We start from the raw sequence: 13,082 nt of genomic DNA on the forward strand, positions 1-13,082 counted from the left end.
GCAAACGCGGCCCGGCGCGGCCCCGCACGCCCCCGGCCCCTGGCTCCGCATCCCGGCGCCACGCCCACGTCCAACACCGACCGTTGGATTCTTCCGGCGCTTCGGCGCGATCGCTGCGCAGGCTACGGATAACCTGGAGCGCGTCCACAGCGCAGCGCGCGGCACGCATGCGCCCGTCTGGTGCGGTGTTCGCGCGCTGCGGGAGAGGCGGACGTTTCGGACTTCGGACGTTTCGCCTCACGCCAGCCGTCGAGTCGGAGAAACTTCGTGTGACGTCGAGCCGAAACGGCACGCCGGCGGACTATGACGTGTGCCCAATCGGTGCGTGAGCGTGTCCTCGGCGCGTGCAGTCCCAAAAACCACAGTGCGCTCTCTAGCGCGCGAGCAGTGGGTTCCGCATCCGTTGAGCCACCAGAGTCCGCAAACACTGCCGGGCTACACTGGCAAACACACCCCGGCGATGCGTCGTGAGGGCCCGGGCGCCGTTTAAGAGAACGCGCGGACCCCCGCGATGCGTCGTGAGGGCCCGGGCGCCGTTTAAAAGAGCGCGGGGACACCTCCGCGTAGCCGGGAGCGAGGCAGGTCTCGCCGAGCGCGATCGCTCCGACGGGGCTTGAATGCAGCACCAGCCTCCGCCGCCTCTTGCCGTGTGTTTACGTTCCCGTCTACCAGGTGACGCGGCGGCGTGCAGACATGGAGGTCGACGCGGTATTGGAAGCGTTCAAAGGTATTTTTCCGTGACCGAAGTGCATTTAACAGCAGCGGTTGTTAGTGTTGTTAGGTTGTGTTGTAAGGTTGTTTTTATTTTTCATTTTTATTCCCCCCCCCCCCGTTGGTCTTGCGTCGAACTACAGACATTCACCGGCTAACGTTAGCTGCGCGTAGCTCGCCAACGATTGGTGGTGAGAACACGTTCCCCTCCAGACCATAGTAATCTATAACGACCCTCCGTCAAAAACAGTCATTATATCTTAGTGTGATCGGTTTTACCCCTACGCGGGAGGAGAGCGATTATAATAAATCGATGAGTTTGCCCGTTCGCTGCCGTACCGTGTCTACTGGCGTATGTCCAAGTCAAGTGTTCTCTACGTGCGAGTGATCTTCAGGTTTCATCTTCAGATTTTGGGAAGAAGGAGGAGAAGGAAACGTGCCCTGTGCTGGAGAGATTCCTGAGCCACATTGCCAGGACTGGGGAGACACTGTGAGTGGCCACCGGGGAGCAGTGACCACGCACACACACACCTAATGGCCAGAACAGTGTGTGTGTGTGTGTGTGTGTGTTGCTTCATGTTTGCTTCGTGCTTCAGGGTCCCGTGGTCGCAGTTCAGAACATATTTCCTGTTCAAGATGGAGAACGTCTTGGATGATTTCCGTGCCGCTACGCCGCCGGAACAAAGGCGCTCGCCCAATCCCAACATAGAACACGTCCCCTTTGACGACATGAAGCGGAGGATCCTTAAAATAGTGGACGGCTACAAGGGGTGAGTAAAGGTGAAAGGTGAGGTGGGACATTTGGTCATCAATGTTTTCGCTTAAAGGGAAAGGGGACGTCTCCATTTCCTTTGCCAGCATCCCGTTCACTATTCAGCGTCTGTGTGAGCTGCTCACGGACCCCAAGAGAAACTATGCAGAAGCAGACAAGTTCCTCAGAGGAGTGGAGAAGGTGAGGCCTCCTTTGAATTTGGGATACTTTTATCAGATATTCGCTCGATATTAAACAAAAATAATGTATCAGAGAATACCTGCAATACAAAATTCATATTCAAGGTCATATAGTCAAGTCTACTGGTGGAAAATGTATTTCTTCATGATTTATTTTATGTTTATTTATTATTATTATTTTTTTTTCATGTTGTTTTTCTCCAATGGAGGAAAGAAATTATTATATGTAAATGATATTGTAGTGACCTCGAACTAATGTCCAGGACATGGAATCGGTTTCTATATTGAGAAAGTGGTACTGGTTCCTTCCCAGTTTTGAAAGGACGCATTTGTTTATTATCATAGCATTAAGACAAATGCAAATCCCAGATAAGGGATTGTATTAATAAGTTAACCACTATAACAGCAGTGATCAGTTTTATTTGATGTTCAGCTTTCAACAGCTTAAAGTCCTTAAAATATCGACTTTGTTCTTTATAATTTCAGAATGTCACGGTGGTCAGCTGTGTTTATCCTCCGGCAGAGTAAGTACAACCGTAAAGCTGTCGCTCTGGTTGTTCTGATGAGTGGAATTGTTGATTGAGCTGCTTCTCATTTGCACAGATTGTCCTGAAATCTCGAATTTTAAATGCGTTTCTGTGTCTTACGTCTTTTAAAGGGAAAACGGGGCGACCGTTACGTACAGAATGAACGGAGTGAAGTTCCCTGGCAAATCCTCCGTATGCTCGGACAGGTAAAACTTCAATGTTTGGAAATAAGCAAATTTAGGGTCAAATTTGAGTCCACTGTCCCTTCGCTAAGAGCCAGGTGGCCGAGCAAGTCAAGGTTAATGTGTACTAATCGCTTTTTGTCTCATCACAGGAATCAACCACAGACCAATACTTCTCTATTTTTGTGATCCCGCAATGGTTTTTTCTTTTCATTTTGGGTTGCAGTCGCAATGTGAACGGTGGAGCTGCACCGAAGGCACTTCACAGGCCGAAGCTGTCGTTGACTGCTTCACTTTCTACAAATGACAGAATGCTCAGCGCCGAGGCCGAGCCAGTCACAGAAGAGGTGAAGGAGCATCATATCGGGTACGATTCCCTAAAATAAACCAGTGCATCTAATATAAAAGAACAAGAATATTGTGTCTGTTGGTGTGCATGTATGTATTATATGTATTGATAATCCTTTTTGCTTTTTCCGAAGCGATTCCCTGTCACCGAAGTGTGAAAGTGGAGTGAAGAACAAATGTGCCGTGGACGATTCTGACGGGGATCAGCACATGGTCAAGAGGATCAGGATTGAGCTGAAGGAAGAGGGAGAAACTGAGGAGGAGGAGGAGGAGAGGGAGTCGACCCGTCCCACAAGCTCGGGGAGCATAACCGAGACGCAGGTCACATCTCCGGACGCAGCGACCAGCTCAGAGGGGCGCGGTGAGCTTTACCTCAGCATGGAGTTTTCTGACTTCTGTGTCGTCCTTCATGTTATCCATGATGTCCTTGTTGTCATTGATGTCTTTCATGAGACACTTTCATAATGTTCATCACATTTTCTAAACTGTAACTGTCCTAAATTCCTAACAACTTAGTTGGTATGGCTATAAGGTATTAAATTAATTCAGGAAATTGCACTTAGCAAAATGTGTTTTTGTTATATTATTATTATTATTATGTATATGTTTTTATTAAGATTTATTATCTTAATCTGTACCGATATGTCAATCGAGGCGTTTGATACAGGGCAATTAAACCCTAACTATGTATGCCCTTAAGTGGTTTTTGGTGGTAATTAACCATTTTGCACTGTCCCATGTATCTAACAGTGTTATGTAATGTCCCTCAGAGCTCAGCAGAACTCAGACAGAGACTTCCGACGAAAAAGAAGATGGGGAAGATGGGAAAGGAGAGCCGTCAGAGAGGGACACTGAGCCTGGCCTCGCCCTGGGTGTGTACGCTGACAACACTACGGACCAATCAGAGCATCGAGCTCCGTCCGCGACCCGTCTGAGCTCGGACGTTCAGGATGACGGGACGAGCGGTAGCGGCAGTGATGGGGAGGACACTCTGGGTGACGCCTGTTCTGCCGTTGACTCGCCAACAGGGGGCGCTGCTGATCGTTTGAATGGCACTGAGACCAAGGCCGAGACTGAGCCTGAGCCTGAGCCTGAGCCTGAGCCTGAGGGAGACGAGTGACCTCAGACGCAGCCAGTTTGCTGACTTTCTATTTAACACTGTATGAAGCCACACTGAGGGTATTTCTGTAGCACTGCGGACCCCTAGGCTGCCATCACTAGATATTTGAGACATCCAAATTGTCCAGACTCTGCTTTCTTTAATCTTGACTGGATGGAAAATATGTTTCTTAACATTTGTCTAACATTTCTTACAGTTTGTTACATGTTAATCGGTCTTTTTGTAAACAATAAAGTGAGCAACCATCAAATGCTTGGTATTTTGCATGTATAACTAAATACAAAATATCTGCACTTGTTGTCTTGTTGGCTTGTGTATATATTTAATGTTTCCGTTATATATTTATTTGATCACACAAAAAGACTGAAATAAGAAAAGTCGATCCCTAAATAATCTTTCATAGAAGGATGGCCTATGGGATTTCTTTCCTATTGTCTTTGTCTTGCACTGACCCTGAAAATAATGTGTAAAATCTGTCAGTTTCTATTTATACGACCATTTGTATTCTGCTGTATCTAACCAGTGAGATGAGTAATACAGAATGTCTGCTAATATAATGATGTCTGGCACTGAAGTTCAATTTGGGCAAAAATATGTGGTGGAGTTCAAATATAAAGCCATGTGTGGATGAATTATTTTTGATTAACATTCAGGTTCCATTTCTTTATAGAGCCTCTGTCCTTTTTTGAGAGCTATCATTTTAACCTTGTATATCTGTATAGTAATCTTTTGTAGAAATGTGAATTTGTCCACTATGTTTTTAAAAACATAATTTGCTTGAGCTTGCGTCGTAGTATTTGAGAAAAGCAATAAATTCTTACATTTAGCATGGCGTTTAATTTATTCAAAGGAACTTAAGCACTAAGAAAATGGACTTGCATATGATAGAATATTAGCATAGGTCCATTACTGGTCTGGTCTTACATCAACAAATATGGTATAGAAAAGCAACACTATCAGGTTTTGCAGGCAAGCTGGCAACAGAATCTTAGCAGAGGTGTAAATTAAGGTTTAAGAAAAACGTACACAATCAGTTTAGCAACAGGCCGTGTGAATCATTTTAATCGTTGCAGGATAACGTTCAGTGAGATGGCCTTGACATTCAAGGCTAAGATTACTAATCCATATACTTAATAAACCTCCTGTCAGCAGCTTTCATGAGACAAGAAGGTATTGGGCAGGACCTTAACCTATAAACACACTGACCAAGTATAGACGGTCTCTAAAAATACATTTGATTTGACATTATTTATATTTCTTTAGCAATCGAGGACTTTGTAAAATACCTCCCGTGTGACTTTATCTCGACTCAATTGAAAGGGAAAAAATATAGATTCCAGTGAAAAGGTCACAAGAAGCTCAGTTTTCTGAACAAAATAGTTCAGAAATCTTCAACAGGAAAATATATCCTGTTCTATAAACACCATGTACAGAAATCCTACGGACGGCAAGTGTGTTATAAACTGGTCTGTGTGATGCATCACCTCACCCAGGTACGTCCAAAGCACTTTTTGCTTGGAGTGCAACAATGGCTTCAGGTTTGCCCAGTTTGTACAATGTGTTGCCCACCCACAAGCTTCAAATGACCACTACACACTAGTGTTGTTTGTAGTGCCTTTAGTGGAATATTGCAACACTTGCCATTAAGGGGGGTATGACTCAACAATACAAGTTTCCAGGCCTCAAATTATCTTGAGGAAAAGTGCACACGATCTGGACCTGATGTCTGATTTGATCCCTCAATCTAATCCTGCCCCACTGGGTTTTTATAATAAAAGCTGTATTTTGCATCATATTTCCCCATGGCCCAATAGGAATAACTTACACGCACCTATCCCACTGGCTTCCGTTTCACCTGCTACATCTTCAGTTAGTCATGCAGTCATGCTTCATACAGGCTAGTGAACATTTTCAGCAACGGAACCGTAAACATCCTAGACCTATAAATGGACTGACATTGCAGCACGCAGTACAGTTGCAAAACATTCCGCGGTACACATGTGTCGACGGCTCGGAAAATCCTCTTATGATCTCTACCTAGGCTAATTGATTTAGACGTGTTGTATTTCTAATTCCAAAACCATGTGATCCGTATGGGGCCGAGGCTCTTCTTTCGACTTCATCACAGAGAGGGGAGCTCAATCTCCAATTCAGATTCCACGGGCTTTCGCTGTCACTTTTGGACTTTTTTTTTTTTTTTTTTTTCCAAGATTTTAGTTGCCGAGAATCGGGAGTGACCGTCGGGGACGCGGGTTTCATGTGATGTAGCTCTTATATCACACCCCATCACGACAAGAGTAGCGGCGGGAGCGCGTTTTCCACAATGGGCCAGCGTCTGAGCGAGGAGAATGACTCCGACAAAGAGATCGACGTGGCCGAACTGCAGGAGTGGTACAAAAAGTTTGTGGTGGAATGTCCCAGCGGAACCCTCTACATGCACGAGTTCAAGAGCTTCTTCGGCGTCAAAGACAACAAGGGGGCTGCAGATTACATCGAAAATATGTTCCGGGCCTTTGACAAAAATGGAGTAAGTACTTCTGTAAGTGTGTGTAAAGTAAACCGGCGCGTTAATTCCTTGAAATCCAACATGTTTGTGTAGACGGTTCCACAAAGCATGATTGTCTATGGGAAATGTGCACAGAAGACAGACACATTGACTTGTTATTATTGACTTTTTGGATGCCCCGTGTATTGCTTTTGAAGGCAATCTACATATCAGCATTTTGAAATGTCAAGGTGTTTGTAACTGCTTCGCTGTGGTAACGCGCTCTGTTGTCTTTCCCCGTGTACAAAGGACAACACCATAGACTTTCTGGAGTACGTGGCAGCCTTGAACTTGGTCTTACGCGGGAAATTAGAGCACAAGCTTAAATGGACATTTAAAATGTACGATAAAGACGGCAGCGGATGCATCGACAAAACAGAGCTTCTGGAAATTGTGGAGGTAACACATTCTAAGTTGGAGTCATTTGTTTGTCATGAACTACAATAGACCTGTATTCTCTTTTCTACGGTCCCGAAAAATGCAGTTATAAAAGCAAACAGGCAACAATACGGGTAAGACCTTTTTCCCTTTGTCAGTCTATATACAGACTTAAGAAAGCCTGCCATGGAGAGCTGGATGAGGAATGCAACTTGCTGACTCCAGACCAAGTGGTTGACCGGATATTTGAGCTGGTGGATGAAAATGGAGACGGTGAGTGCTTATATACGCCATGTTTGATGTGAGAGAAGATGATTAGTTTGGGCATTGTTTTTGGACAAACCAGCTTTTTGTAATCAGGGTGTGAACACTGGGTAGGCCTATTTGTGTGGACGTTGTGTGAGTGCTTGCCTGCGTGAATACTGGAGATGCCTATTACAAGGACATATTTAAGAAAATTGGCAAATTTCCAAGAGAAATAACGCCCGATGTTCTCACGGCCCCCCGCCTTTTAGGAGAGCTTTCTCTGGATGAGTTTATCGACGGGGCGAAAAAGGACAAGTGGGTGATGAAGATGTTGCAGATGGACGTCAATCCCGGAGACTGGATGAATGAGCGGCGACGCAGTGCAAACTTCTGAGCCTGGAATATGGACTCAGTGAACATACGCACGAGCGCTTTTTTCCCCCCGCCGCGTTTTGATCAGAGGTGGAAGATCCGGGTTCAGAAAGCAAAAGCCCCGCTCTGTGATCGCTCTGTGATCTCTCAACCGTTCTCATATAAAGGTCCCTCAAATCGATACGCTTCAGACCACATATCCTCGCCTGATAAGATTTAGTCTCTGTGCTCCCAATCTGAAAAGATTTTTATTGGTGGATAAGATTTGGTGTCTATGCTATAGTTAGTGAGATAACATTGATACGACATTGAAACCATGGTCAACACAGTCATTATTGCACATTCTCTGATGGTGCCGACATCTTGGGAATCAAATAATGTCGAAGTTTGATTATCGATCGTTTTTTGCTGGGATTTCCCACTTCTGCATTTTGTTTCCTTTAATGTTAATAATCTACTGACCCATCATCGTCTTCGTCAATGCATTGTTTGTATAGGATTAAGACATAAAAAAACTGAAAGACTGTGTTTTTCTTTCTTCAATTATCAGTCGCTTGTAAAATGTCTATTCTTTCCATTCGTTGTGGCTTAAAGTCAATTATGATGTGATGCATGTCAAAGTAAGGAAGCTCATTACCCTTTTAGTGTGGCTGCCATTGAACTGCTTCTACTGTAGGCCGGTTTGTGATGAAATGATACGAAATAAAATCAATCAAACACCTCATGACACGAACCCGAGACTTTCGTATGATTGGATTCGACTGAAGTTGGAGCCTCATATGAATCCGGAGCATCCGACGCTTAGAACACACCCGACCGTGCGCTCCCCGCGCCACCGCCAAACCCCCGGCAGGAGGCGCTGGCGCGCCCGACGCTCGTTCGGAACCAGCCGCGGGGAACGTAAACACGGAAGTGAAGTCGCTGCGGCGCGGCGGCAGGAGCGTCCACCGGCGGCGAACGAGCACCGGCGGCGTCATAGAGAGTTGGAGCGGACCCTCCGCACGCCAAGCCGCTGAAGGCGCCAGAATGATGCGCGACACGCCTCGACGCAATACCACGGCGTAGGACTCCCCCGAACGACTCCGTTTTATTGACGAGCGCCGGTGTTCGAACAGCGTTTGACCGGCAAGCGTCCTCCCCGCGCATCCCGAGCCGATGTCGTCCGACCCGCAGGAGGCGGTCTGCTCCGACACGGCCCAGGTAAAGCCTTCGTCTGACGTGGACTTTTTCGGTCTTTTGCAGCTGTCGCGGGGCCCTAAAAAAACAACAACCCAAAAACACCCCCCAGTGGTTCTCTCAACGTAGGGCCCTTGGGAAAAGTTCCAGGCGTTCCCCAGCAAAAAAAAAACAACCCCAAAAACCAAACAAAGAAATAACCCCCAAAACAAACCCCAAACAATTCAACCTGACCGTTGTAAAATGTACAATTGTGACTGTTTTGATCATAGTTTCAATGTTTTTCCCTCTTAAAATGTTGTATAAACGTGTCGTGGAGGTTTATCATTATTTATGAGGTTTGTGCTGTATTATCGCAAACACTACCTCACACTATTCACATTCACATGCCACTTTAATTCACATGCCACTTTAAATGCACATATCTGTATATACATAGGCATATTCCTTCTACCTATTCCATTTTATTTCAATTATTTTTATTGTATTTTATTCTATATATTTTTATCTTATTCTATAAGTATTCCACTTACTGTATTACGTTTTAGGAGTCAGTTAGTCGGTCTATTAGAAAGGAATTTTCTACTTTTTATTTTATTTTCTTTTTTTCTTTTTTCCTAGGACATATTGTGTGCTATCACCGGGTGCGTTGCATTACATTTCACTGCATATATGTATGGAAGTATGTATATGTATGTGACGAATAAAAAATCTTGAATCTTATCAAATAGGGTCCATATCAAATTGAGATCAATCGGAAAACGGTTGAGAATCACCGCTGTGCACCATTCCAAACTATTCTTTTGAACATTTACATTTTTCTTTTTTTTGTTTTTTGTATCGGGCCGTTTTTTGTCCCGATTTTCAATATATATATATATTTTTTTTATGACGTCGCCTGTGTGTTCTGACGTGCGCCGCGGTCACCCCGCGGTGAATGACGTCGCTGCTAAACTCTGCCCCCTGCTGGCCAGTCTGCAGAGGACAGCTGGAGCGTGGACCACGTGAGCGCGGACCTGTTCTCCTGTCCCGACGACGAGGCGCTGGCCCACTGTATCAGTGCGGACTGCGACATGGGGGCGGGCATCGCAGTCACGTTCCGGAAGAAATACAGTGGCGTCGAGGAGTTAAAAGGACAGGGTGAGAAACCCATAACTTTGATAAAACAGTCCGAGTCGAAAGTATATATCCCCCCCCCCCCCCCCCCAGGTCTTCACCCGTGTGGTCGTCTTTGTCCAGAACAACGAAAGTTATCTTTTCCACTTTATCCACAAAGTCACGATAATATCTTGTATTCTGACTTATTCATTCATTCATTCTTTTTTATTTTTGATTTTGATTTTTTTTTTTTTTTTACCCCCCTCCCCACCCACAGAGAAAATGCCGGGTCAGTGCGCTGTACTGAGAAGAAGCAGGCGATTTGTTTATTATTTGGTAAGTATATCACCATCAATTGTTTTTTTTTTTTTTTCTGTTCAGTTAATTCAAGTTATGGTTTATTGTATTTTATTCAACCAACACGGAATTAAAACCTCTTCATATGGCGATAAACAGTTTTGTAGTATAAAATACAGGCTATTAAATCTAAATGTGACTTAAGATTTCTCATAATGTAAGGCCTGAAATATGACTTTTTTTTTTCCCACATCACCCTATATCCCATATCGCCCCATTTCATATTACCCTACCACCATGTCTAGATTAAATCTGGTCCCTTTGAATAAATGAAATCATCGCAACTACTATTTGAATGGTAAATTGTTGCCGTTGCATTTTAGGTCACAAAGAGAAAGTTCAATGACAAACCCACTTACCAAACCCTTCAACGGAGCTTGGAAGACATGAAGTCTCACTGTAAACTGAACGGAGTAACCAGAATTTCAATGCCACGGTTTGTATCGTTATCATTTAGAGATGTCAGTAAAGATTTATGAGAGAATCCAAAATGATGTTCTAGAAATGGCACTGATTCGAAGGGGAAATAAAACATAGTCAAGTGTTTTTTTGAGTTAAGAGAATGCATCAATAAATATAGCAAATTCAAGGCTTACCAGTTGTTAAATATAAAAACAGGGTTCTTGCCAGATCCCTGAGGTGTCTGAAGAGCTTGGATTTTGTCCTAAAAAATGTAAGTACTGGAAAATCCTTGAAAATAGCCCCTTTTGTGCTGAAGTACCTCAAAAGACCTTGTGATTTCCTCTGGTTTTGTTAATAAAATCCTAACATAATAAAACATTACAGAATTGCTTTTATGACAGGTTATGCCGGGAAATGTACATTTGAAGTGTGTGTGTGCGTGTGCGTGTGTGCGTGTGTGTGTGTGTGTGTGTGTCATTGAGACTGAGATTGTATTTTAATTTGTAAAGATCACATAGAAAATGTATTTTATCTGCTTTGTGTGAAGTGCTTTCCTTGAAAGTGGAAAAAATAATGTTCAAAAAGTACTTTGAAATAAGCCCTTGAATTTCATTTTGTAATGCCAGAATTAACCTTGGAAAAAATATCCTATTGGAAGTGGTATCTGCCATCTCTGTTAAATACTACACATCTGTGCATATTGGCTGGATTAAATTATCTCAATGTTTAATGTCAGGTGTTTAGGGCTGTCTATTGTGGGTGTGAGTTTACAGATTCTCTTTTTGCTTCTAATATAATCTTTTATGAATTGCCAAATTGATTGCTACTGTATTTATCCTGAAAGATAACAACGCTATATACATTTTGTAATTGTACCACGTTTTTAAAAAAAGTACAGTTTGGCTGGATTGCCACCAATACCCCTAAAGTGTACACAACACGCAAGAGACCCCAAGGTCAAATTCTGTCATTAATTGGGATTGACAGAACACCCGAAGGGGGGAAAAATACTGTTCCAGAGCTATTTTAAGAGGCATTCAGCTGGTCAACGTCAATAAAAGCAACCTTTAGTGTGCTGGCTTGTCAGTTACAGAGGCAATTTGGAACTGGTTCGGGACACCCAGTCCTACATGTGTTGACCTTATCAGTGTATTTAAATGTGTTTCTCTTTAATCTGACAGCATCGGCTGTGGTCTTGATCGCCTGAAGTGGGAAAAAGTGTCTGAGATCCTGGAACAGGTTTTCAAAAACACTGGCATCTCTGTCACTGTTTACAGCCTTCCTGAGCAGCCAAGACCACGGCGATGAAACGCCGTCTTCACAAATAACGGATCAAAAGGTTCACTATGTTATAATAGTCAATGCATGACTATGTTATCTATCTTTCTCTGATTATGCTGCACCAGAATGTTTACATGTTACCAACGAATGTTATAAAATAAAATAAAATACATGCAGCAGCTCAAGTCGTTATCTGTGCTTTTGTGCACTTAATAAAAGCTGGGCCATCTTGTGCAGAATTGATCATAAGCTGCTAGAAGTCTGACTAGGCTGCAGCAAATCATAGTATTCAAAATGACTAGTTTACCTTTACTGACATGTGTAGATAATATTCAGTAGTCAACATATGGAAGTTGGGTAATCATGGGTAATCAAACCACTCATAATTACTAGTCATTAATGACTCCATTTTTGTTTTTAAAATGAATTCTTACATGCAATTCTGGTTATCTTTACACCTTGGAGCATGTTGTTTAAAAAAAGACCAAGAGTGCATTTGGCATCTCCACACTTATGACTAAGACATGAGATTACTGTTGATTTTTGCAATCAGTGTTTACTCTGTCGCTTGGGTATCAAATAACTTTGTATTCTCAATGGAGCGGCTGCAGGTGGCCTATAGCTATTGTATGATGGGTTATTGATCTCGTTGCGTATTGTACTTCAAACAAGCCCAGAGAACCACCAGAGGTAAGGGATGAAAGGCAGGAAAACGAGGGCAGGGAGCGGGACACCACAAAGTCAAACCCACGCACATTTCCTCCAGGATGGGAACCTCCGTTCGGTATCCATCTTTAGACGCAACTAATAAGATTGCAGTAAAACCATCCAAACATAACACTGCAGCGAGACCGATCCGCTTTCCCCAACGCTACTTATATGTTAGTGGCCACCATAAGGTTCCAACAATAGGTGCAGAGGGTAAGAGAGACGAAGGACCGAGTCTGCTGCCTCGCCGTGCCCCGCCCCCACGCCGCCCCCTTTGGGGGCACCGTCAATAATTCATGAGGAAAAAGGCATTAGCTGCTGCGTGTACTGCGGCTGCCTTCATGCTTCCCTTCGCATCCCTTGGCAGGGTAGCGAGACTGTACCCGTGCAGGCATCGCTGCATCCGACCCCCGCCTCCGCTCTTCCTCTTTGCCACCCCCACCCCCACCCCCCCCCCCCCTCCTCCTCCTCCTCCTTGCCTGGAAATGAGACTCCACACTGCAGCAGAGCCACCTTGCCGCTCCGCAGTGAGCGCCGGGAAACCTCTCTCTCTCTTGATTTTTAATATATATATATATATATATATATATATATATATATATATATATATATATATATATATATATATGTGTATGTATGTATATATGTGTATGTATGTATGTGTATGTATGTATGTGTAT

The 13,082-nt window shown here is 43.9% G+C and overlaps 3 protein-coding genes across 3 annotated transcripts; all 3 read left to right on the forward strand.

Moving 5' to 3' along the window:
* Positions 1-253: 253 nt before the first annotated feature.
* LOC307241350 (serine/threonine-protein phosphatase 4 regulatory subunit 2-A-like) lies at positions 254-4,659 on the forward strand. The gene is made up of 9 exons (XM_080015397.1): positions 254-727; positions 1,120-1,201; positions 1,308-1,481; positions 1,570-1,663; positions 2,149-2,186; positions 2,321-2,395; positions 2,598-2,738; positions 2,854-3,080; positions 3,490-4,659. The coding sequence occupies exons 1-9, from the start codon at positions 694-696 to the stop codon at positions 3,837-3,839; spliced, it is 1,215 nt and encodes a 404-aa protein (XP_079871523.1). The 5' UTR covers positions 254-693; the 3' UTR covers positions 3,840-4,659.
* Positions 4,660-6,162: 1,503 nt separating this feature from the next.
* On the forward strand, positions 6,163-7,402 carry guca1b (guanylate cyclase activator 1B; the record flags this gene model as incomplete). The annotated part of the gene is made up of 4 exons (XM_080014846.1): positions 6,163-6,366; positions 6,634-6,783; positions 6,921-7,035; positions 7,278-7,402. The coding sequence occupies 4 exons, from the start codon at positions 6,163-6,165 to the stop codon at positions 7,400-7,402; spliced, it is 594 nt and encodes a 197-aa protein (XP_079870972.1).
* An 879-nt stretch (positions 7,403-8,281) lies between these two features.
* LOC307240927 (ADP-ribose glycohydrolase OARD1-like) lies at positions 8,282-11,879 on the forward strand. The gene is given in 6 exon segments (XM_080014841.1): positions 8,282-8,580; positions 9,531-9,696; positions 9,932-9,990; positions 10,335-10,447; positions 11,595-11,698; positions 11,701-11,879. Coding segments are annotated over 6 exon segments (528 nt in total). The 5' UTR covers positions 8,282-8,535; the 3' UTR covers positions 11,742-11,879.
* The last annotated feature ends 1,203 nt before the right edge of the window (positions 11,880-13,082 follow it).

The sequence above is a fragment of the Zeus faber genome (genome assembly GCF_960531495.2).
Source record: "Zeus faber genome assembly, chromosome: 15".
NCBI lineage: Eukaryota > Metazoa > Chordata > Actinopteri > Zeiformes > Zeidae > Zeus > Zeus faber.

Bases quoted from the DNA above. Each gene is read 5' to 3' on its own strand.
- LOC307241350 (XM_080015397.1), top strand. From the start codon at position 694: ATGGAGGTCGACGCGGTATTGGAAGCGTTCAAAG. The intron at 728-1,119 runs GTATTTTTCCGT...TTTCATCTTCAG, and splicing joins GGTATTGGAAGCGTTCAAAG to ATTTTGGGAAGAAGGAGGAG. The intron at 1,202-1,307 runs GTGAGTGGCCAC...TTCGTGCTTCAG, and splicing joins GCCAGGACTGGGGAGACACT to GGTCCCGTGGTCGCAGTTCA.